The sequence below is a fragment of the Falco cherrug genome, chromosome 4, assembly GCF_023634085.1.
Source record: "Falco cherrug isolate bFalChe1 chromosome 4, bFalChe1.pri, whole genome shotgun sequence".
Taxonomy (NCBI): Eukaryota; Metazoa; Chordata; class Aves; order Falconiformes; family Falconidae; genus Falco; species Falco cherrug.
This window is the reverse complement of record NC_073700.1, coordinates 48,437,614-48,459,544: the sequence shown is the minus strand read 5'-3', so window position 1 is coordinate 48,459,544 and position 21,931 is coordinate 48,437,614. Positions and strand designations below refer to the sequence as shown.

Here is a 21,931-nt window from a genome sequence, read left to right as displayed (position 1 = left end):
CTCAGGTATGATAGCAGTTCAGATAATCCTCCACACTGCAGTGTGGGCTATGCAAACTTATCTGTGACTCAGGGAATTTGGCTGGCCCTACCGTTTGAAATTTATCCCATTGAAACTTAATCATTATCGCTGATATCGCTACCTGTGAGACAATAGTGCACCTGATTGCAGCAAAGTCATATCTTAGCAGCATGGCATGTCTCAGATGCCTCGGAGCTTGATTTTGTTGCATAAAGGCTCAGCCAGTGCCATTTCAAGGGCGTCAGGTTGGAATATAAAGCAATACACACATGCGACAAATACCATTCTGACCACCACAGGGAGAACTGAGAATTGTGTCTGTAGCTACACTGCAGAGGCAGAGCTGTAACAAATTCTTTCCCTTTGTTACTCAGGCATCAAAATAAGGCATGTAATACATGCTCATGAGTGAATCCATTACACATATATTTTATATGCCATCAATATTTTAGATAGATGAAGAATACAATCAATTTGGGCACATTTCATGCAACTTTGAAATGCATTATGTAAACATTGCAGATGCAGAATGTTTCTTCCATTGCCTCTGCATTTTTATATGCTATGAAATCTATTTTAAATATATGCGTGAAATGTGTCATGAAACATCTGATATATGTGGAAAACATATTAGTGTACCGTATGGGCAGTGTATAAGGTCACTCAGGAACAGCTTGAAAACAGCAATCATTTGCATATGGAGCTGTTTGTATGATGATACCATCACAGGGAAATAAGGGCTATGTCCCTGGTCTGTGTAGGTCGCTGGCAACATTGGTACTGTTGGACTCACGATGAGAACAAATACAAATAGCTGAATTGTTTGGTGCCTGGAAATTTTTATCCATTCCTCATAACAGAGCAATTCATAGAGTTTTGTAGAAGTTAAGGTACAGTAAGCAGGAGAGTAAAATCACATTTTCAGTGACACTTTGCTCTATGATATTTGGATCATTATAAGTCATCTTTGTTCTGCTGCTACAGAGCAGATCCTGTTCTCCCTTTCAAGCATCACCTCAAACTGGACTTGCTCTTTGGGCTGAACAGAGTTAATGTGCATTGGAGATGGTACAAATGGGATCAGACCCTGTCTTTAATCTAGGTGTATGCCTTTCTGTAAGGATGGTAAATGTTACTCAGTGTTACGTGAGTAAATCTTTAAGTCTGATAGGATGATTCATGATGAATAACAAATTCAACTTGTTGCCATTTTTGCTCTATTTCACAGATTTGGTTTTGATTTCACTTGGCAGTGCTCTGGTGAATGTTAATACTTGGCAATATTAGGATAGTAAACAGCAAAATCTCACATACATTAATTTTTGCATTTTCACATTACAGTTCTTCATTGATTAATTTTTAAATTGGTCCCAGAAAGCATTTACAGAAATATTGCAGTTTGCACTTTATTGGCATTACATGGCACTATTTCTGGCTCCAGCCCAGCAAAATATATTCTTAAGTGTAAGTAAGTGCCATTGATATCAATGGAATTATTCATATTCTTAAAATTAAACATATGCTTTAGCATTTTAGTGAACCGAGACAGCTGGTCTCTTATGGAAGGCCTATCTAAATAAATGCAGCATCGATTGCAGATTGCGAATTTTATAACCCGATGCACAACTGAGTGTTGCTTTTGGTGAATACTTCTGCATTTGGGATAAATCTTTGCCTTTTGTTAAATATTTTTGACAGTGAAACTAAGTGTGCCATTTCAGAAAAACCCTATTCAGTTTTACATTTATAAAAAAACATGTGCTTAAAGTGGGCTCATGAATCAGGACCCAAGTGACTGAACGTTCATAGAAAGTGAATAAAGGAAAGTGGACAACAGTCCTAATTGAAACCATGTTTTGAGCTGCAATGTGAAGGCACAGAAAAATTAATCCTTCCATTTTAGGTATTTTGATAGCAGCCATTACTAGAGAATTGAAGTTATTTGAACCACTTTGTCAGATAAATGTGAACTGCTTGTTTTTCTTTGGAAAACAGCAGTGAGAATGTCTTACTAAGTGGAACCAAATCATGGGGTTTTAGAGAAACAGCTGAAGAGATCATTTGATCTTTTGTTTAAAGAACATTTTTGTCAACTGGTTTATTTGGCCATGTAATGGCTGTGCTTCTCCTTACTGAGAAGCACTTCTACACACACCTCCTCTATGATCACTGGTCAAACCCACGCCGATTATGTGTGCAGCCACCATGTGAGCTAATACAGAAGGACATGGGCAGAGGATCTCAAGACCATGCAAACATGGTGACACAGAGTATTTGCTAAAATACGACTTTCAGCTGATCAGGACCTGATGCTTTCATCTGTCCAGAACAGCCATCAATATCTGGAAAATCATGGCATTTTTTTATGTCCCTATGGCTAGTTTTGTCTTAAATGTAAAGGGGATAGCAAGGATGTAGGTAAAACAGTGGGAAAAAAAAAATTAAACATGTTTCCTAGCAGTTGTGAGGTGGGTATAACAGAACTGCCAGCCCCTGGGTTGGAAATCCTGTGGCGAACCTCAAAAGTAGCACTTAGAGTTGAAAGGACAAGACTTTCAGAATTAATAATTCTTGGAGCTTATTTCTTTCCTTCCTGGGTTTCTCAGCCCTTTGAGTTCATGGTTTCAAACTTTTGACTGCAGACCTAGGAGATTAAAACTAAAAAAAAAAATCAAAGCTGAATCAATGTTGTTTTAACATGACTCCAGCAGAGGGTTCTTTAAATCAATCGTAAAGATTGCCAGGCTGGCAATAAAATCCCAGGACCTAGTGACATCCATTCCGTGTTTCAAAACTATTATCTTCCTACTCCTTGAGACAGTTAACAAATAAAGATCTTTTGCAAAAGGCATAAGAGACACTCCAGTGAAGCAGTTTCTTCTCCTGGCATTGTTAAGAGCAGAGACTGGGTTATTATTAATTACTTTTGCATTATTTATGCAGGTCCATGAATGTGCAATGTCTTTTACAGATAAATCACTCTGCCTCAAAAAGTTTCCAGTCTGCGAGCCAAACCCTGCAGTGTAAATCTATAACAGCAGGAGGCAATTCGGTGCAGCAGAACAGGTAAGTGTTAGTCCTTGATTCTGCAGAACTGGTGCGTTATCAACATTATTATTTAATTTGTGTTGCAATTGCACCAAATAGACTCAATTGATGCTGCTGTTTCACAACCTCTTTAATCTGGCATCAGTTGAAAGGAGCAGCCTCTATCCTTTTCCTCATTCCTGCTCCTTCTCTTGCCTCTTTTTTTGTGGTTCAGGCAGCCACATGGGGAACCAAATCAGGGAAATGATCCGGGTTAAGACTCATCTGGCAAAAATACGGAAAGGTTTAATTTTGACCAGTCCTAACTCAGATCCCTGAGTATGCGGGTTTGCAGCTCTTCCTGCCCTGCCTGTTTTCCTGTGTTCCTGTGCTGAGCGAGCTGGGTGGTTACACCCAGAGAGGCGCTCACACAGCCAAGGGTCCTGGTGCAGAAGGTACCATCAGGACTCCCCATGGCCTGGGGGGGTTGAGAAGGGGCCACTGTTGCTTTTTGCCCTCTGAGGGCTCCTAACTTTCTCTGTCCAGCATGCTGGTCATCCCTGCAGGACCCCTTTCAGCTCAAGGCAAAAATGCCCTGACCCATCCCTTTGACAGCCCCCTTCGTTTTTGTGGGAAGTCAGTTCTGCACCCCACAAGCCAGAGCCATGGCTCCCTGACAGGAAGGACAGAGCATCCCCAGCCTCAGATAAACCCATGCAGCCCTGGGGACGGCCAGACCACAGTCACACACTGGTGTCAGGGTTGCTTGGCTTTCTCAGGCTACAGCCCTGCTTGGAGCAGGAGGCCCTGCCTCAGGCGCTGCAGTCCTTTTAAAGCTGCTTTGTGGGTTTCTTTTCTTTTCTCTCTTTCTCCCCCCCCGCCCCCCCCCCCCCCCAGGTTCCCAGGGCTGAGGATTCAGCTTCTGGCTTCATCCAGAAATCCCTGAGGGTTTCAGATCCCCACGAGGCCTCTCAATGTCTTGATCTGCTTGAATAGGCATTTTTAACGTGGCCCCGGCTGTCATCAGGCCCTGTTACAGTCACTCAACTGCAGCAACATTGTTCTCAAGGCAGCAGCGCCCGGGACACCTCCCTTATTACCATACTGCACGGGGGATTTTGCCGCTGGGTTTCTCTGCTGAGCATCACACCAGCTCCATGGCCAGAGACGGCCAATTAGCCCTCCTTGCCCACGCCCCAGCCTCCATCCCTTCGTGGCTCTCAGCATCTCTGGCCTGCAGGGCTGCTGGCGCCTGTCCATCTCTGGCGGTCCTGTCGGAGGTGAAGGTGACCCCCTTTTCCTGTGCCAGGCTCCCTGGCAACGCAGCCTTTCTTTGCGAGCGGCCTCCTCCACCCCCTGACGGGGAGAGGGGCTGTGAAAGCCCCGCTGCACTTTTGAACTTGCTGCTGGCGCGCTCAGTGGCTGCGCAGGGCAGCCACGACGGAGGGGCCGAGCCCAGCGGGGACCCGGTGCAATTGCCCAGAAGTTATTAATAGGCTGTAGAAGAATGTGATGGGCTGGGGAAGGGGTGAGGCGGGGGGAGAGCAAGGAGTAAAACGGGGAGGGTCAGTGAAAGGGAGATGGGGTGATGAGGCAAGAGTGATGGCATGCAGGAAGACAAAGAGGCAAACAGAGGAGGAGATGGGCACCAGCATGGAGAGGCAAGGCCATATAAAGGCTGGAGCTCCAATTCTCCCTTGTCCTGCACCTTGTGCAGGTGTTTTATCGGTGGCTGTGCTGGAGGAGAGGTCTCTGACCCCGTGCTGGGTGATGGAAAGGGCAAGAGGGACCAGGCCTGGGGGTTCAGTCCTTGAGCAAGGCATCCCTTTCCCCAAGATGAAAAATTGCTCGGGGTTACTGAGCCAAATTTGCCATCTAGTGGCTTTGGGGACCATTGCAGAGGGACCCACGAGACAGCAGCAGCCCCGGCACAGGCACTGGGTGGCATGCTGCACAGCACCTTCTACCTCAGTTACACCCAGAGTGCTTTTGCTTTTGCTTTACTCACAGCGGCCCAAAAAGCCTGTGGTCCCTGAAGTGATGTTGCCTTGTTCTGGCTGTGTTGAAGTGAGCCAGTATCAGCGACTCCGCCAGCTTCTCAGTGCTCTCCAGGGACAGCCCCCGCTGATTGTGCGAGGACCCAGACCCACAACATGGTTCAACTCGTCACTGTCATGCAGCAAGGCTCAGAGAACACGAGTGTGTCCTGTGGCTGTGGGAGCACCTTCTTCACTCTTACACTATGGGAAGAACCTGGAAAGCGTCGCTTTGTACTTGTGGCACAGCAGTGGTCTTTCTCTGAGGCTTTACATGTTCTCTTGCTTCTTGAAAGGTACCAACAAGTTTGTCTAATGTACTGGCTCCTTAACTCGTGCTCTGCCACCAGCCAGCCCTCAGCAGGCAGAGGAGTCTCCAAGTTACACATGACCATTGGAGACTGGGGAGGAACAAGGGCAGTTGGGGGTTGAAAGGGTAGAGCATGGGGCACAGCACCCCAGGACCTGGGCCAGCACAGCCTCTTTTGGGCTGTCACCCTGGAGGATTTCTCTTTATAAACAGCTCTTCCTAGGTCAGAGAGCGCTTTGGCCACCCTGTCTGGGGGAGTGACTAACAGATAACAGGAGACATGGTGCAGTCAGGGGAAAGAAAGGGGCTCAGTGCAAGTCAGTGACCACAGCTTTAATGCATAGCTCTCCTGAGCAAGACCAAATACATCAATAAATAAATACATCTATTAATAATAATAATACTTCGAGCAGCCCCAAAAAACCCAACTGTCACCAGTTTAGCTTCTGTGTTCTCGGCTGTGCCCATGTCAGCAAAGGGTGCTGCTGCCTGACTAATGCAGAAGACACAGAAGAAGCACCATCTCCCTCCCCTTCTCAGTGCGGATCTGCTGGAGGAGGAGATCTTCAGCTCCCTGGACACCAGTCTGGGCAGAGTCTTTCGAGGCACCTGTGGGCTCCCACCCTGCTTCATGCCCAGCATCACGAGGCCTCAGCTGCTCCCTGCCCCATCCGCTAGCCACATTGCCCTTGTCCAAGGAACAGGCGCACAACTGAGGTGTTCCCCATGCAGGCGCACACGTGTGCATCACGCACCCCATGCCCAAGGGATGCCTGACGGCAACCAGCAACCGGCTCTAGCACTGCTTGTGGGGTTCCTCCAGGGCAACGTAAGGCACCACAACAGGCCAAGAGTCGCTGGGCCAATATCCAAGCTTTGGCTTGAATGATGGCATCTCGTAGCTGACATCGAAGTAGATGACCAGTGGGCAGCAGTATAGGAGGGACATGGCTATCAGCACATGCCTAGCAAGGAAACCAGAAAGACACGTGTTGGACATGGATAACTCCACCTGCTCCTGCACCTTGTAGTGGTGTGCGGCTGGCATTGTCACCGTGAGGCTAGAGCCAGGGGTTACGGCAATGGCAGGCAAAGGTCCCAGTCCTGTCATGCATGAGGGCTGCAGGGAGCGTGGGTTCTGCAAGCTTTGTACCTATGGGGAAACCCTAGAGTTGCTCTGTGAGCTGGGGCAGGAGCAACTCTTTGTGCAGAGGGGATGGGGTGGTGCAGGGGACTTCAGCCCCAAACCAGCCCACCCATTCTCCACCTTGCCTGGCCCAGCTCAGCAGTGCTGGGTATCCGTCCCTGTCACCCCAGTGATTTGTGAGGATGAATCTGAGAATGCTGCTGTGTGCAGCACTTGCAGCCATGCTTGGCCAGGCACTGAAAGCACCCAAGCAAATCAGTGTCTTTCAGTCTGGCTATTAAAATAACTCAAAGAACACTGCACTTCATGCAGCTTCCTGGGAGCAGATGCAGCTCTTTGAAAGCAAGCTGCTTACCTGGAGGGACTTCTAGAACAATTTCACTTGCAAAACACTGTTTGGCTAGTACATAGGAGGTAAGGGATATTAAGCAGTGATTAGGGCCAAATCCCTGGGCTGGGGCCAGGCTGAGGAGCAGCATCAATGACAGAAGAAAGGGCGAGAGGGTTGAGCAGAGATGTGGCTGCTCCCTGGTTGGGTATCTCATCCCAGCTGCCACTTCTCCATAGCTATGGCCCTTCAGCCCCTGAAACGTTTGGGCTGGGATTCCTGCCCTTATACTGGAGCCCTTACCAGAAGCTGTGGAAGTAGGGGAAGTCGATTGCCTGCCAGAGCCCGCAGAGCCATCTGTCGCTTATCCAGCTGCTGATGGCCAGTACCCACCACACAACCATGACTGTGGCCATCCGATGAACCCTTTTGTCATTGCACCTGGAAGACACAGTGAGGAAGAGGAAGCAATCATGTTGGAAGAAAAGTGAATTTTAAAGAGGGCTGGTTCCTGTCTGCAAATGCTAATGCAACAGGGCAGTTTCTTCTGGAGACTAGTCATCAGACCACAATAACTGAAGAAGTATGGCTCTGTAGAGAGAGTTTCTGACTTTCTGTGGTGAGGATAATGCTAGGAGATGCCAAGGCATTCCTGTCTTTCTCCCCAGATTCTGGTGGGTTCTTCCAACCCCACTCTGGTTCCTAAATCCCCACAAAGGGGAAGGAGCTGCCATAGGTGGTAGCTGGGGAGGAGAAGATACACTTGGATTGTCTCCATTCTGTGTGGCACCTGGTCCAGATTGTCGCCTTGTACCCCACTGCCCACAGTCCTGCCTATGCCTCTTCCTGGTCCTTCCTAGGCTGCCCCAATTCTTTGCAGAGCTGATAATCCAATGTGTGGCTGATGAAGACTTGGGCTCAATTCACTGTTTTGCCCAGTCACTGACACACGTGAGCCTGCCAGGAGCATGCAATGGACCTGCAGATAACCCCTCTCAGCTCTCTCCTTACTTTTTCAGCTCACGCCACGTCAGGTACAGCAGGTGGAAGGCGATGCAGTTGAGTGCGTAGGCATTGAAGGCCGGTTTGATGAAGGACATCAAGGTACTGATCACAGTGGTGACAGCACTCAGCCAGAGAAAATGCTTCCTAAAGGGAGTTGGGAGTGAGTGTCAGTGCCCCCAAGGTTCACAGTATGGAAGGATAAGGATGGGAGAGCTCCTGCTCATTGCCCGGGAGAGGAAACCCTTCTCCAGCACCTCCAATCTGTTTGCACATGGCTGACCTCTGCCTCTGCAGCAGTCCTGGCAGGAAGGCTGAGGTATCTGTTTATATCGGTGCTTTGCCCAAAGCCCCCAGTTAGTCCCTGACTGAGAGGGGACACAGCCCAGAAGGTACCTTGTGCATTTTCATGGTGATGCCAGAGACGCACACTGAGAACCGAAGGCAGAACCGAAGGCATCGGGAGCTTTGCTTAGGGAAGGGCTGCAAAGCAGGAGTCCCAGCAGTGTGGGGCAGGGGCTTGAACCATGCAAACATGCAGATTTGGGCTGACTGAACAACAATAGGGCTCAGAGGGGCCTTTCACATGCAAATCCCTTCCCAAGTCCCTTCCCCTCTCCCCCAACCGTGTCTCCACAGTGAACTCCTGGTGACCTCCTCTTAGGCATGGGAAGAGCAGACTTGGAGCAGGCCTTTGCAAGGCTTCTCCGGGGCTGGCTCAGAGGGCTCCAGCAAGCCTGCCAGGATGGGACCATCCTTTGAGCAAAGCCCTGCTGGGTTCCTGTTTCTGCTGATCCATGCTCACCCAGTATTCCCATTCTTTCTGCTGAGCTCCAGGCAGCCCTCCTGCAAACAACCTTTAAAATAGGGCGTGTTAACTTGGACCAGTTTATCCTATGGGAAGCCCCGTCAGCCTTCAGGGAGAGCTCTCTGTGGATGGCAGGGGATGCTATAAATTCTGACAGCATGCATAATTGAATGTCAGTGCTCAGGAACATTTAATTTCCTAATTGATTTTGAAATTCTCCACGCAAAGTTTCCTCTGCAGCTTCTCAAAGACAAACAGCTCCAGCTGACAGGAGCCCAGCACAGCCCTTCCCTGTGGGAGCGTTTCTTACTCTTCCTCTGTCAGCACATCCACCACTGAGTGATAGAGGGTCTGGTCCCAAAGCAAACTGCAGTAACCTCAATGCTGACCCCTTGCAGGGGAGGGGAGCTGGCTGCGGGCTGGGGTGGGTCTGTGGGTCGCACACATCGATGTCAATGTCCCATCCCTCCCCTGAAAGCCTGCAACCCTGTGTCCCTCTGAGTCATACCTGGTCTTGATGCACCTGGGGAAGTAAACCCTTGGGTACCAAAAGGAATATGCCACAGCCAGTGTCCAGAGGATGGACAGCTCATCCAAAAGTTGTCCCACATAGCTCAGTGTCATGTGAAAGTACATGGAGAAGATACCTACAAGGAGCAAGGATAGCTTGTATCAGCAAAGCTTCATCCTCACACAAACCCATCTGGCCTGGGAAGTTCTTGGGGGCCATTCCTGAAGACACACCATTCCTGAAGAGCAGAGGCATGGGCCTTGGTGTTAACGGAGGCCTGTGTCAGTCAGTCCACACAGCGCCATGGGGATTTACTGGCTGGAAGCTGTGCATCCACAGCCAGCAGGACCCAGGAGCTGCAGGGCTTTAGACAGACATGGCTGTTTGGTGTCCCACCCCAGCTGGCCCCTGTGCTTTAGCTGCTAAGATACCTCCAAAGGTATCATGAATGAGCAGTCTGGTATTCTGGCAACTTGTCTGGTCTTCTCACAACCTTGGCACCCACCTACGCAGAAGAGCATGCCAGAGACGACATACATGGGCAAGGTGCGCTGCTGACAGTACTGCCGGTTCAGGTAGAGCAGGGCAGGAGAAAGGACAAAGAAGCTTACATTGCTGATCTGAAAAAGAAGAGGCACATTCAGCTTATTGCATATTCTTGGGCAAGTCTCATCCCACCATGTGCCTCCGTGTCTCCATGTGTGAAGAGGATACTGATCTCTAGTGGAAAGCGTTGTGTGGAAGCCGGTACTACTCTTGGCACAGGGAGAGGGCAGAGGCGTTTCTGGAGAAGCAAGGCTGGAACTGGGAGGACAGCTATTGCTGTGACAGCAATGGCTGCAGACACCTGTGCTCTTCCTGCAGGCACCTCTGGGGCCAGCAAGCCCAGGATAAGCCGGTGTGCCCCTTTTGGGTGACTGTTTATCTTCAGCTGTCCAGTGTCTTCAAGCAAGCTGCCAAAGCTCTTCTGTTTTCAGCAATCCCCCTCTCCTGTCAACCCAGACCCGCCAGAAACTCCTTGAATGGCTTCTGCCCCTTTCAGCCAGCAGCCTGCCCCCGGCGAGGGGCTGGGTGGGTGTGAGGAGCTAGGCCACCACAGCAAACCACAGTCAGGAAAACCATCCTTAGCTGGGAGCAGGTGTGGTGGAGGGCAGCACAGCAAGCAGGACGTTGGTAAGTGGGAACAGGCAGGGTTGAGGTGGCATCCTGTAGTGTCATGTGCGAAGCCACCTGGCCTCGTGGGAGAGGTATTCTGGGTACTAGTAATTACGTGAAGTCATAAACCTCCTTTAAACATACCTAGCAAATTAATGCAGTGATATTATTCTGCCCTAATTTCTCTGCAAAACTGCTTCATTGACAGAGTTCTATTTGTCTGGGAACAAGGGGATGGTACTGGGGCTCAGCCTGCTGCTGCTGCCTAGACTGGTTGAAGGTGCCGGTGCTTTGGGGAACAGTAGGTGCTGATGGGCAAAATCTGGGACCTGGGGAACAGCAGCAAGTGCCCAAAGCCTGGACCTTTCTGCTGGATCAGGCCCATTCCACCCTGCAGCTATGGGGGAATGAAGTTTGAAATAATCCTGGCTTTTTCACCTGATTTTGCAATTCAGTAAAGGGGTATCACAGGGAAGCACAGCCTCTGCAGGGAAAATCTTTCTTGCTTATGAAAGTTTGGGACTGTTGTGCTATGTTTTACCTGCCAGACAGCTCTTTGGGGGACAGCAGGGAAGAGCCATCTGCTAAAGTGCCATTTGGCAAGCCACCAGGAGACTTTTATCTCACCCTGACAATCCTTTTCCTTTCATCTTCCAGCTAGATTCTGATCTAGACCCCACGCCTGGAACCTGACATCCACAGCTGGAGTCTTACCCCTCAGCAGCCCTTACATGCACCAAGTAAACTGCAAAATTGACGCTCGGCTTGTGATGCCCCATGGGATCTAAGTTTATGGTAACAGGGCTGCAAATCACAGGGATGTTGTCATATACATGAAACACACCCTCTCATATTTCAGAGAGAAACATAATTCACACTTAATGTAAGGTCTCTATTCCCTTTAACACCTGGAGATTAATCTTGAATTTCACTAAGGCTTTTACGAAACAAGTTGATGCTCCCATTAACAGCAGCTCTCAGGCCAAATGTATTGGTTTTCTACATGTGCTTAGAGCCAAATCCAGGCCTATTCCCATTCCAGCTATGAAAAGAGAAGTGCTGCTCCCACTTGCACACTTGAGGTCAAACCGTTCAGAAATGATCAAGAAACCAAACCATGTGTTAAAGTAACAACTGTGTTGCAAACATTTCTTTTCCTGTGAAATGGTTGAAGAGGCTTTAGGAAGACAAGCAGGGATAGCAAGAAGAGAGAAAATGCTTGCAGAAAGGGCAGCAGTATGCAAGTGCCAGCATGCACGTCAGTGTGAGGAAACCCGGGAGTTTGAGATTGCGTATAGAGAGGTCTGAATCCCTGCTGCAGTGGGCATTGCAACAGTGCCATTAATTACATGATAGCAATGTTATCACTTCATTAATTCAGCGTGAGATGTGCAAGATCAGATATCAGAGGGGAGGGATAATCAGGGGAACTGTTCCAATATGGTCAAAAAGAAAGTGATTCCTTGCAGAGCAGCCAAACTCAGAGCTTAGGGGAGGACTGCTACAAAACTGCATCTGTGGGGGACAGATCAGGGGTCTTCACCACTCGTCAGATCCAAGGCCTGATTTGTAAGTGCTGCCTTATATCTTTCCGCTAGGATGGGGTGAGCTCCATCTCAAATGTGGTTAGGAGGGGTTTGCTCCCAGTACTCCCATTAGGAAGTTTTTCCAGAGTCTCTGCTCATGCTGTGTGTCCCCAGCATGGCTTCTACCTAGCTGGGTTGTACTGGCCCAGGAGGCATGAGCTCTTTCTGCCCAGGATCCAGGGAGAAAAGAGGTGATGGAGCCAAGGTGTGATCTGACCTGTGTCAGTGACTCAGCCCTATGGTTTTCCACAGTGTGAGCTCATAGCAATGTCCCACTTCCTAACAAGTGTGAGTTATTTCTCCAGTTGACTAAACCAAGCTTAGGCCTGTACTGACATCTGCTTCTTTCACTAGGAGAAAACTGAGACTGGGATCAGTGACATGGCTTTAATCTTGGTGCATTAGTAGGATCATCAGAAAGGCCCCAGGGCTTCTGCAACTTGGCGCTTTGCAGCCTAAGATGAAAGGAAAGACCTGCAGAGAATCTGTTTGCATCTCCATCCATGACAGGGTGAGAACAAGCCTTGGATACAGATTGGGGCAGGAGATGCTGGTTTGCAGAGCTCTGCCTGGCTCTGTGAGCATGGCAACAGTGCAACAGCAGCCAAGGCATGTGCTGGTCCTTACTCAAGACAGGCGTTTTCTGCAGTGAAAGGAGATTTCTGCAAGACTCATGGGAGTGTGTTCATTCACTTAGGCCAGCGAACCAGCTTTAGCTGACAGAAGAGCCCACAGGGCCAAAGACAGCAGTGAATACCTCAGAGGCTCTCCAGACCTGTATAGCAAGTTCCTAATAGCCAGAGCTGCGTAGCAGAAGATGAGGCTGTTTGTCCTGCCATCACAATGTCCTGGCAGTGCTTTGGGGCAGGAAACAGCTGTTTGTTTAGTGCCTGCAGAGTGCTGGGCAAGGAGCTGCCATCCTCCTGCATGCGACTTTCTGGGCAGACAAGAGAACAATGCCTCTGTGATGCTGCAGGGTTAGTGAGCCCGTGCAGAGGGCTGGGGTGTGGAGGACCAGGGTGCACACCACGGCTCTGGCGCACTCTGAGTGCTTCTCTGGGCATATCTAGGTAATCTGCACCTGCAGCCGGGCATATCTCCACCAATCGATGAAACATCCACAAGCTCTGGATATACGGCAGTGTCAGAGCTCCTGCTGCTTTGCCAGCGAGACTGCTGGGGATCTGGGTGTCATTACCAGCATCCTGGATCAGCCATTTCAGGAAAGAAATGAGGGTAGAAAGACAAGTCCCTGACTGATGACCCTCATGTAGCACAGTACTGTTCTTCTACGAACAGCCAGAAGACAATAAATTTCTGGGTCACTGAGTCACTATAAATAGTTAGTGCTTTGCTGCTGAACTGCCTCCAATCACAAACCACCATGTATTATTAGGTACTTAAAGATACTGTTTACATTCTTTGCTCATACCCTTGGTGCTTATTTCTAATAAAAAGCATCAAACCCAAGCAGACCTGAGAGAGAGTGTGGCTGGCACAGAGTAATTCTCAGCAGCACATTGCTGCTGCTGGCACAAAGCTACCTTGCTTGAGCCCCCGGCAGCGTTGCAAAGAAGACACTGAAAGGATGCACCATTAGGAAGCCCTGCTGATTTACTGGTGTAGGAGTCTTGGGTAGGAGCTGGCTGGATTCCCAGCTAGTCTAAAACTGGCAAACTGATGCTGAAGTCAATATTGATATAATTATCTCAGGGCAGGCCAGTGAGATAAAGCCCATAAAGCTTGCCACAGGGAAGAAGCTGAATATAGGGAACAAATGAATGGAGGAGAGAAGAGGATGAGGTCCAGGCTGTTAGGAACACATCCAAGATAGTGTCCTGATCCCCAGCTGCATCCACAACATGCTGCCAGCCAGCAGGGATAGGTAGGGATCTCAGTCCGGTCAGTTTTCTAGAGTCCCCCCTGTAGGGCACATCACAAGGAGCCTGATCTCTGCTGCTCTCTCGAAATGGGAATCGCATCTTAAGGCAGAAACTGCAGAAGTGGTACCCTCCACCTACATGGGCACTCTGCTGAGCTCCATGGACTGGTAAAAATTAGTTTGGCAAGAAGGAGTTCAGTGCAGGGACCAAAAAAAAGCGCTTTCTTTGCTGGGAAAGAGGTGCCCTGTGTTCACATATAGGGAGGAACAAGGGCTAGTTTAATCACTGGGAAAAGTCCTGCAGGGTTTGCTCTGCCCACATCTCTGTGTTCCTCAGTATTGCAGTGGCTCACATCTGTGTGGAAACATGAATTGGAGCAGTTTTCCTGTCCTAGAGGAGGGCTGTGTCTGAGTCCTACCCAGTGAAAATTCATCCCGACAAGCCCAGTGGCGTAGTATGGAAACATAGGAGAAGGCTGTGGCTAGTAGGGACCTCAGTCCAGAACTAGACACCTGGGTAAGGTTTTCAGGAATAGCTACATAATCTAGAAACCTGTGCCACAAAACGACCTTGGCACCTAAGCTAACTTACTAAAATAAATAAGTTTTTTCTTAATGGAAATTGAAAAGGGCTTTGGGTTCTAAGAAAGATAGTTATGCATCTGGCCACACCAACTGGTGTCTAGCAGTGTGCTGCAGAGAAGTTAGACACACAAATGCTTTTGGAGAGCTCCTGAGGTACTTCTTGGTGTGTTAAAAGGAACCTCAGCCACTTTGACAGTCTGGGTGTAAATCAGGATCCTTGTGAAAACGGGGTCTCAGCTCCAAAGACACATTTTAAAAATGCTGCTTATGTACTAAACTAGGAGGTGAGGCAGATTTATCTCCCAGTATGAATTCCGATTAAAAACGTAGCTCTCAGACTTCCCGCTCTTTGTGGAAATCAGCCCCTCTCCAGTGTTGCCAGTGACACTCCAAAACACAGAGACCTTTGGCATCCCCAGCTGCATTTGAAACACTGATATAAGTGATTTCTGTATCTCCTTGCTAGCTGTGCCTTCCTCTGCAGCTCTGAGCCCATCCGACAGGGATGCAGTGCCAGTAAACAAGCAACAACACAACACATTCAGTTGGGTGCCAGAGGGAAGCAGGATTTGGCCTGGACCGGCAGATCTTTGTTTCTTAACTGCCTCAAGGAGAAGTGACTATACACAGCCCGAGCATCCCTCCTCTGAGACCCGAGCTGGGCAATTATTGCTGGGGAGCTGCTGGACTGAGGGGAGGGAATTATTGTTATTCTAGGCAATTTATTAAAAGCAGGAAATGCTTTTTAAAAAGAGGAAGAGACATTTCCATGAGAACAAGAACTTCTAGGGTTAGGCAGTAATTGCTAAAAGTTGTAAACAAGGCCTTTGGAAGGTTGTAAATCCACATGCCTCACATCCTTGCTAGCCTGTAATTGCACTGAGGTAGAAGGACACGCTTGCAGAGAGCGGTTGTGTACCGAGGCCTCTGCAAACAGATGTGGATGCTTCTAGCCACGCTTAAGCCGGAAGGCTGCATTCAAGGGCCTGGCACTGGATGGAGCCTGAATTATAAAGGATCATAGGAGGTGAAACTGGCTTATGCATCAGCTTCCCTCTGTGCTGAGTTCCAGATTCCCAACCTGCCCAACACGGTTCATGCAAGTGCTGTGTCTCATTTTGCCACTCCTGTACATTTAGCTGGAATATATAAGCCCTGTGTGGGACTTACCCCAATTGGCAGGAGAGCTGCAGGACTGGTATAACAGGATCTCACAAATCTGGGCGAAGGAGCACTGCCAGGGTTTTCTCACTGGGAACTCAGCTCCACACAAGCCAGAAGTACCCCTGACCCCAGCTTGTTTTCTGAGCAACTGGCTGTTGTAAGCAATAAAAGTCCCATGATTTACCTGAAGTCAGAAAACATTCCCCATACCAGCACCCTCCAACACCAGGAAGTTCAAAGGAGTGAGTAGGAGGAAAGAAAAGGTTGTCCCGTCTTTTTCTCCCAAAAGCAGCTCCTGGGTGCCCGGAGACGGCTGCCTTTGTGCCCCAGCCAGCCCTTGGATGCACCCGCACTCACGGTGTTGTAGTACTCTGCAATGACCGTCGAGCGCTCAAAGTTGCCTTCACACCAGTCGACTTCAGCACTTTGGTAGGAAAATATGCTCGGCATCGTTGGGCCACCTTTGCAAAAGGGAGAGGAGTGGGTTAGTTTTGCACGTGGGCAAGGAGTGTGCTGCACAGCCAAAGGGAAAGTGGAAAAGCACACTCTGCCTGCCTGCCTCCTGCGCACATGCACACCCACGTTGCACCAAGTCTGCTCAAGCACCGCATCCTTACCCTGCTACAAAAGACGCATCCTCTTCCCAGCATGCATCATATTGCAGAATATTTCCTCCTCTCTCACCACGATGCAGGAGTGGCAAATCACCCTAGGAAATGTTCTCGAACTCCACAATCTCATCCATGGCATTAACATCTCTCATCAGAGGTTGTTGGCGCCACACGATGCTTCCCCATTTCAGCCCTGTCCCTGTCACAGTGTCTTCTCCCTTCTCTTCACTTTCTTTATGACTCAGGTCTTTCTGCCAAGAGGACTTCCCTGTACTTTGTAGGCTGTGAGCTACCTTCTGGGAGTGGACAACTCTACAGGGTTAATTGCTCATTGGCTCTGTTCTCCTTAGTTGTTTCTCAGCATCTTCCTGAGGGCTGGAGCTTGCTTTCTGCAAGCTCAGCCCTGGAGCACCAGCACAGACCCTGGGTATTACCGGAGTCCTGGGGGCACAGAGCAAAGGCACTGGGAGGTGTCTCTTCAGTGGCAGTGATTTCACTTTGAATGTGCTCCCATGCAATCTCTGTCCTGGTTTCCCAGTGAAAGGCATCAGAGCTTCACACCTTGAGTGGGCTCTCCACTGCCAGGTCCCCCAGCCTGGCCTCTGGTAGTGGCAGGAGCTGCAGTTACAGGTGGGAGGCTAAACAAAAAAATCTAACCTTTTGCTTGGTTTTCTTCCCCATGCTAAAGACTTTGCTATACTCAGTGTGAGCATCATTTCTCAGCTCTCTTTTATTCATTTGAAAAAGTAAAAGTTCTGATCAAGTTTCCTATTTGGCATATTTTGTTTCAGATCTTCGAGACTTTGGAGCTATTTTAGAAGCTGATAGATGGGTGCCAACCTTACAGGTGTCTGGAAGCACCATCCAAACCCTAGCAGATGGGTATTTGGTACACAAGAGCCACAGAAATTCCCTGGAGCTGAGCAGTGAAGTCCCTGGATGCAGTGTAGGACTAACTTGTCCAGCTGTCCTCTAACTCTGCAGAATGAGCAGGTACCAGTGTGACACCAACCACCTCAGTAACATCTCTGATCTCCCGAGGCACCGGTGAAAAACAGAGCTTTCTTTTCTTTGAAAATCCTTTCAGCTTTGAGTCTAACTCAGGGAGGGAAGTTTATCTTAAAACCACCCCTGAGGAGAAACAGTTAAGTCTCTATTTACACTGGTGTCAGCTGAGCAACACCACCAAGTTCAGCAGTTACTGTAGGTGTGCAGTGGTGTGAAGGTACCACAGCTTCCTCTGCGTCTCTTCCCAAGAAGTTCAAAGGCAGAAAACACAAGAATGTCACACAAATACAAACAAGCTCTTCTGTAACCTCCTGCTCCAACCAGATAAACTGACTTGTGGATAAACCTCCACTGTTCCTTTACAATTGCAGGTTAATGATGCCCTCTCTTTAATCCAGGCTGGCTGGTTCCCCAGAGCAGGTGAGATCACAGATACAGAAGAACAAAAAAAATGGCAGGCAGATTGGTTTGAGGTCTGAGTCTTCATGATCTTGGATTTCCATGTGCTCATTCACACCACAGTGACTCTTTCCTGATCCCTGGTGCTCTGCATTACGCTTTTACAGCGATGCAAGTGGTTGCGTAGGGTAAAAAAAGAATCAGACCCAAGATGGTAAACCCTAACTCCTAGCTGAACAGACGTCAGTTGAGAGATGGTGAGGGGTTGGAGAAGACACAAGACAGAAGAAGAAAAAGTGAACAGAAAAATCAAAAGAGCAATCAAAGCACCCAGTGGCTGCTGGCTTGCTGCTCGCTTCTCATCCCAGCCTGGCTTACCTGTGTTCTCTTGAGATGGACCAGCACTGCTTCCACACGGGGAGGCGAAGCGTTGACAGCTCCAAGGTTTCTAGCAAAGCTGGAGCAGTAACCTGCCCTGCTGCTGTAGCTCTGAAGGAGTGCCCACGGTGTGAGCTCACCAGGAGCAGCCGCCAGAAAATACCCTTGCTTGTCTCTAGGGAAAGCACTGGGATGAGACAAGAGCCATGCGCACCCTCCAGGCAAACCTTCCAGCGCCCTAAAGGGAACATATTGGCTGGAGGGTTTATATCTGTGCACCCAAATGGGCAGGGGCAGAGAGGGAGGGCAGAGAAGTGTGAGCTGGAAAGGTTGGAAGAGCGGGTAGAAATGCAGTCTGAAATCATCGGTGTGCCCCTAGGCAGGTTACCTGCGCATGCGTGCACACCCCAGTCCTAACCCTGTTTTTCCCAGGGGAGGGACTGGTCCACACAGCCTCCCTCACAGAGCTGGTTAAACCCCAATAAAACAGTTTTCAGCAAGAAGTGTGCAGCAAGGTGCTGTTGCCTTCTTTTCTCGGGTTTTGAATTTGAGCTGCTTTTCAACTTTTCCCCAACTACTGTTTTATTATCAAAAATAGTTTTATTTTCTCTAGCTAGTCTATTTTGTTATTTATTTGAAGAATGGGCTGAATAGGACACTTTCTGGGTGACTGTTTTGCAAACATTTCCCCCCTGAATCCTATTCAGGATGTCAAGAAAATGGGGAGCAATTAAACTTTTCCCCAAAATCAGCATCTTTTCCTCCATGTAGAGTTAGGAAAAGAGGAAATATGTTGCTTCCTTACACATAAAAAAGATTATTTGGTCAGTTCTTCCTGTTGGAGCTGGGGAGACACCACATTCAGCATCACAGGGCAGGGCCAGACCAAGATCCAAGGTGCCCCTGTCCCTGTCGAGGTGCTGCCTGAAGAGTAGGGATCGAACAGCAGCCCTGCTTTGCCCCGGGGACTGGCTGTTTGGGAAGCTTAGCCATTAATTTTGATAATTCTATGAAAAAGAGTGTACCTGGGAGACCTGCGCTGTGTGTCACCTCCTAAAGATGCCAGGGCTTACAAAAACTTTGCAAATCCACATGCGTTTTGAAATGAGAGGGTAATTAACCACTGAAGCAGCTTATATTACAACATGGTGGAGCCTCCGTTACGCGCAACTAAGTCAAGGCTGGGTGTCTTTCTAGGACAGATGATGCAGCTTGAAGCAGAAGATCAGAGGCAGTCCCCGACAAGCTGCTTCTACCCCCTGGATGGCTGCACTGCGGTGTCCACGTGGAGGAAGTCTGGGGTGAATTTGCTTCTTACTCACTTACAACTCCTGAAGGGACTGTGCGAGCGGGAGGCTGATCTCGCAGGTTGAAAGAAGGTGCTGAATTTGCCAGAGGATCTCAGTGAGAAGCAAGTGGTGACTTGCCCATCCCACTGCGCAGGGAGGCAGGTGAAGTACGGTGTCAGTCAGGGAAAATGTAGAGGTGGATGTGATAATAAGACGGATCGTTGCCCAAACACGTGATGCCTGGCCTAGATGAACATCTTTGAAAACAATGAGTTTTCCTACTCCAAAATCTCTGACATCCGTGGCATGAGCAAAGCGCCCAAGCATCCCTCATATATCCTGTGCCACACAATCAATAAATAACTGGGGAGGGTGTAATGAATCCACATCTGCCCTGATTCATCAATAAGTAGCTTTCAGGTCATAAAAAGAGGCTGATTTCCTGGTGAGTCCTCCTTCCCAGCTCCTCCTAATGTTTACATCCTCCTGCCTGTGGTCAGAAGGGCCTGGGATGCTGAGGTTGCTGACAAGGGAGTGGGCTGAGGAGATGTGGTGCCCAGGGAGCACAGGGGTGAAGCTTTCTGGGTCTCCTGTGAGAGCTACACAGAGAGACTCCCCTAAATCTCACTGTATTTGAGACTCCTTTCTCTCAAAGCTTCACCCAGAGTCCTCATCTCCTTGCTAAGACTTGCTGCCTCCCCTCCACCTTTCTTCTAACATGTGACATCTTGCCTCGCTCAGATGTGTCTCTTCTTTTTGTGGGGACCAGTGACAAGTGGTGTTCCTCAGGGGCTGGTACTGGGACCAGTGCTGTTTAATGATCTTTAAGGTCTCTTCCAACACAAACCATTCTATGATTCCATGATGTTGCACCAGGATCTGCAAGGAAAACTCAAGGATGAGGTTTGTTCCTCATCCTGTCTCCTTAGCTGTTCCCTTCCTGCTCCCTGGGGCTGATACCATCTTGCAAGACCCCACATCCCAGGCAATGTCCCAGGCTTTGTGATACGGGACATGCTTTAATCTGGAAAGCCTCATCCTGGCTCCTCTGCCTCTCTGTCATCCCTTGGGCAGGCAGCAGGGTCCCAGGGTGTTGCAGTGAGGCAGCTGAGAGCAGGCAGTGGAAGGGGCAGGGGCTTTCACAGGAGCTGAACCTGCAGCCTCAGGGCCCATCTGCAGGTGTTTTGTACCCGTGCACTCACAAGCCACGGTGAGGGAGCAGTTCTGCTGCTGGTTCCACCAAACCAGGGGAGTGGGGACTCTGGCAGGCAAGTCTGGGAGAATTCAGTTACTGAGCTGGAGGCTGGTTCTACCTGCCTTGTCCTACAGCACCTCAGATGGAGGCTTCCGCCTGAACTGCTGATGACGAGGGATTTCTTTTAAAAAGCCCATTTGGAGAAGCTGTGGCTCAGAGGCATGTGTCTTTATTTATTGCCTCGGCTGGTGTGGGGCTACGACTGTGGGCAGAGGGGCAATAACAAACAGCCAGGGCAGGGAGGGTCAGGTGGGAGCACTGGCATCCCACATCACCGCTGCTGTTTGCTCAGCAAGCGTGAGTCAGAGCCCTGGGGTGGAAGGAGATGGAATGACTTAGCTCCATTCTTACAACAAGGCAGTGGGTGAGTGGGAAGGGAATCCAGGCACTGGGGCTCACCAGCGCCCTGCTGCATCGCTCTGCCTGTGTCCACGAAGGCCCTGGAGCAGCCTGGACAGGCTGCAGCCCACTGCCAGCTCCTTTTGGTACATAGCTCGAGCTCCAGGGCTGCAATTTCATGCTTCCAGATATAAAAAAAACACAAACCCAAAACAGGCAGGTGACCTGGGAGCCTTGCTAACACCGAACAGTTAGATAATCCATGTCATTCATGGCTCCACAGGGCAGGAACCACGTCCTCTGCTTGGTTTGGAAACTGTTTAGCAAATCGCGGTCTGAAAGAAATAATAACAGCAGCAGGAGACATGCTAAAGCTGGATGTGCTTTACACAGCCAAATGAAAGCATTCGTCTCCATTTCTGCTGCATAGCCTACTGGGAGCAATGTACCTGTTCTTATTCACATCTGCAGAGCTGTAAATATCTGTGTTCCTTCAGCAGGTAGGGCAGGGGCTCCCGGCAACCAAAAAGCATCAGCAGCAATGGCAAAGACAGATTGCACCCCACGCGAGGTGTGGCTTTAAAGTCTCAAATGTCTGAAACACCTGCTCTTTACAACATCGTGACCCTGGTACTTGTGCAAGTCAGCCTCCAGAGGAGCACAGCACAAGCCTTGTCAGGCCCCAGAGGGTTGGTGTCAGGGTCCAAGAGAAATTCCCCACCAATCCATCATCATTGAGCAACCACCCAGGCACTCTATTATCTTTATTCCAGGCAGGACGCCATACCTGTTAACCCAATAGTCTTTGCCAATCTGACCACCCCGTGCTTGTTTTGAAATACAGACAGGTTTAAAACAAATGCCTTAATTGCTAATAGTAACAGCAATAACAGTAATAATTAAAGGAAGTTCTCCCAGTGCTGTCATCTGTCACATGCGCTTCCCAGTGCAGTTGTGTATACGCTGCAGAGGCCTTGGCTTGTATAACTCAGCAGGAGCTTCTGGATGCGCAGGGGCTAGGAGAGACCTTTCTCATTCTCCCTTTCTTCTAGATGAAAATAGAGGCTATCGAAACCAGGAGAGAGAAAAA

General features: G+C 49.2%; 1 protein-coding gene across 1 annotated transcript; it reads right to left on the bottom strand.

The window, feature by feature from the left end:
- Positions 1-6,190: 6,190 nt before the first annotated feature.
- ACER1 (alkaline ceramidase 1) lies at positions 6,191-16,012 on the bottom strand. The gene is made up of 6 exons (XM_005434375.1): positions 15,920-16,012; positions 9,696-9,810; positions 9,188-9,326; positions 7,881-8,018; positions 7,173-7,310; positions 6,191-6,359 (listed from the first exon to the last, which is right to left on the bottom strand). Exons 1-6 carry the CDS (start codon positions 16,010-16,012, stop codon positions 6,191-6,193), a joined length of 792 nt encoding a protein of 263 aa, XP_005434432.1.
- Between the last annotated feature and the right edge of the window lie 5,919 nt (positions 16,013-21,931).

Coding starts and splice junctions, on each gene's coding strand:
- ACER1 (XM_005434375.1), bottom strand. CDS start 16,012: ATGCCGAGCATATTTTCCTACCAAAGTGCTGAAGTCGACTGGTGTGAA. Junction 9,811..15,919: donor TTGCAGAGTACTACAACACC/GTGAGTGCGGGT, acceptor CTTCTTTTTCAG/ATCAGCAATGTAAGCTTCTT. Junction 6,360..7,172: donor CCCTACTTCCACAGCTTCTG/GTAAGGGCTCCA, acceptor TTTCCTTGCTAG/GCATGTGCTGATAGCCATGT.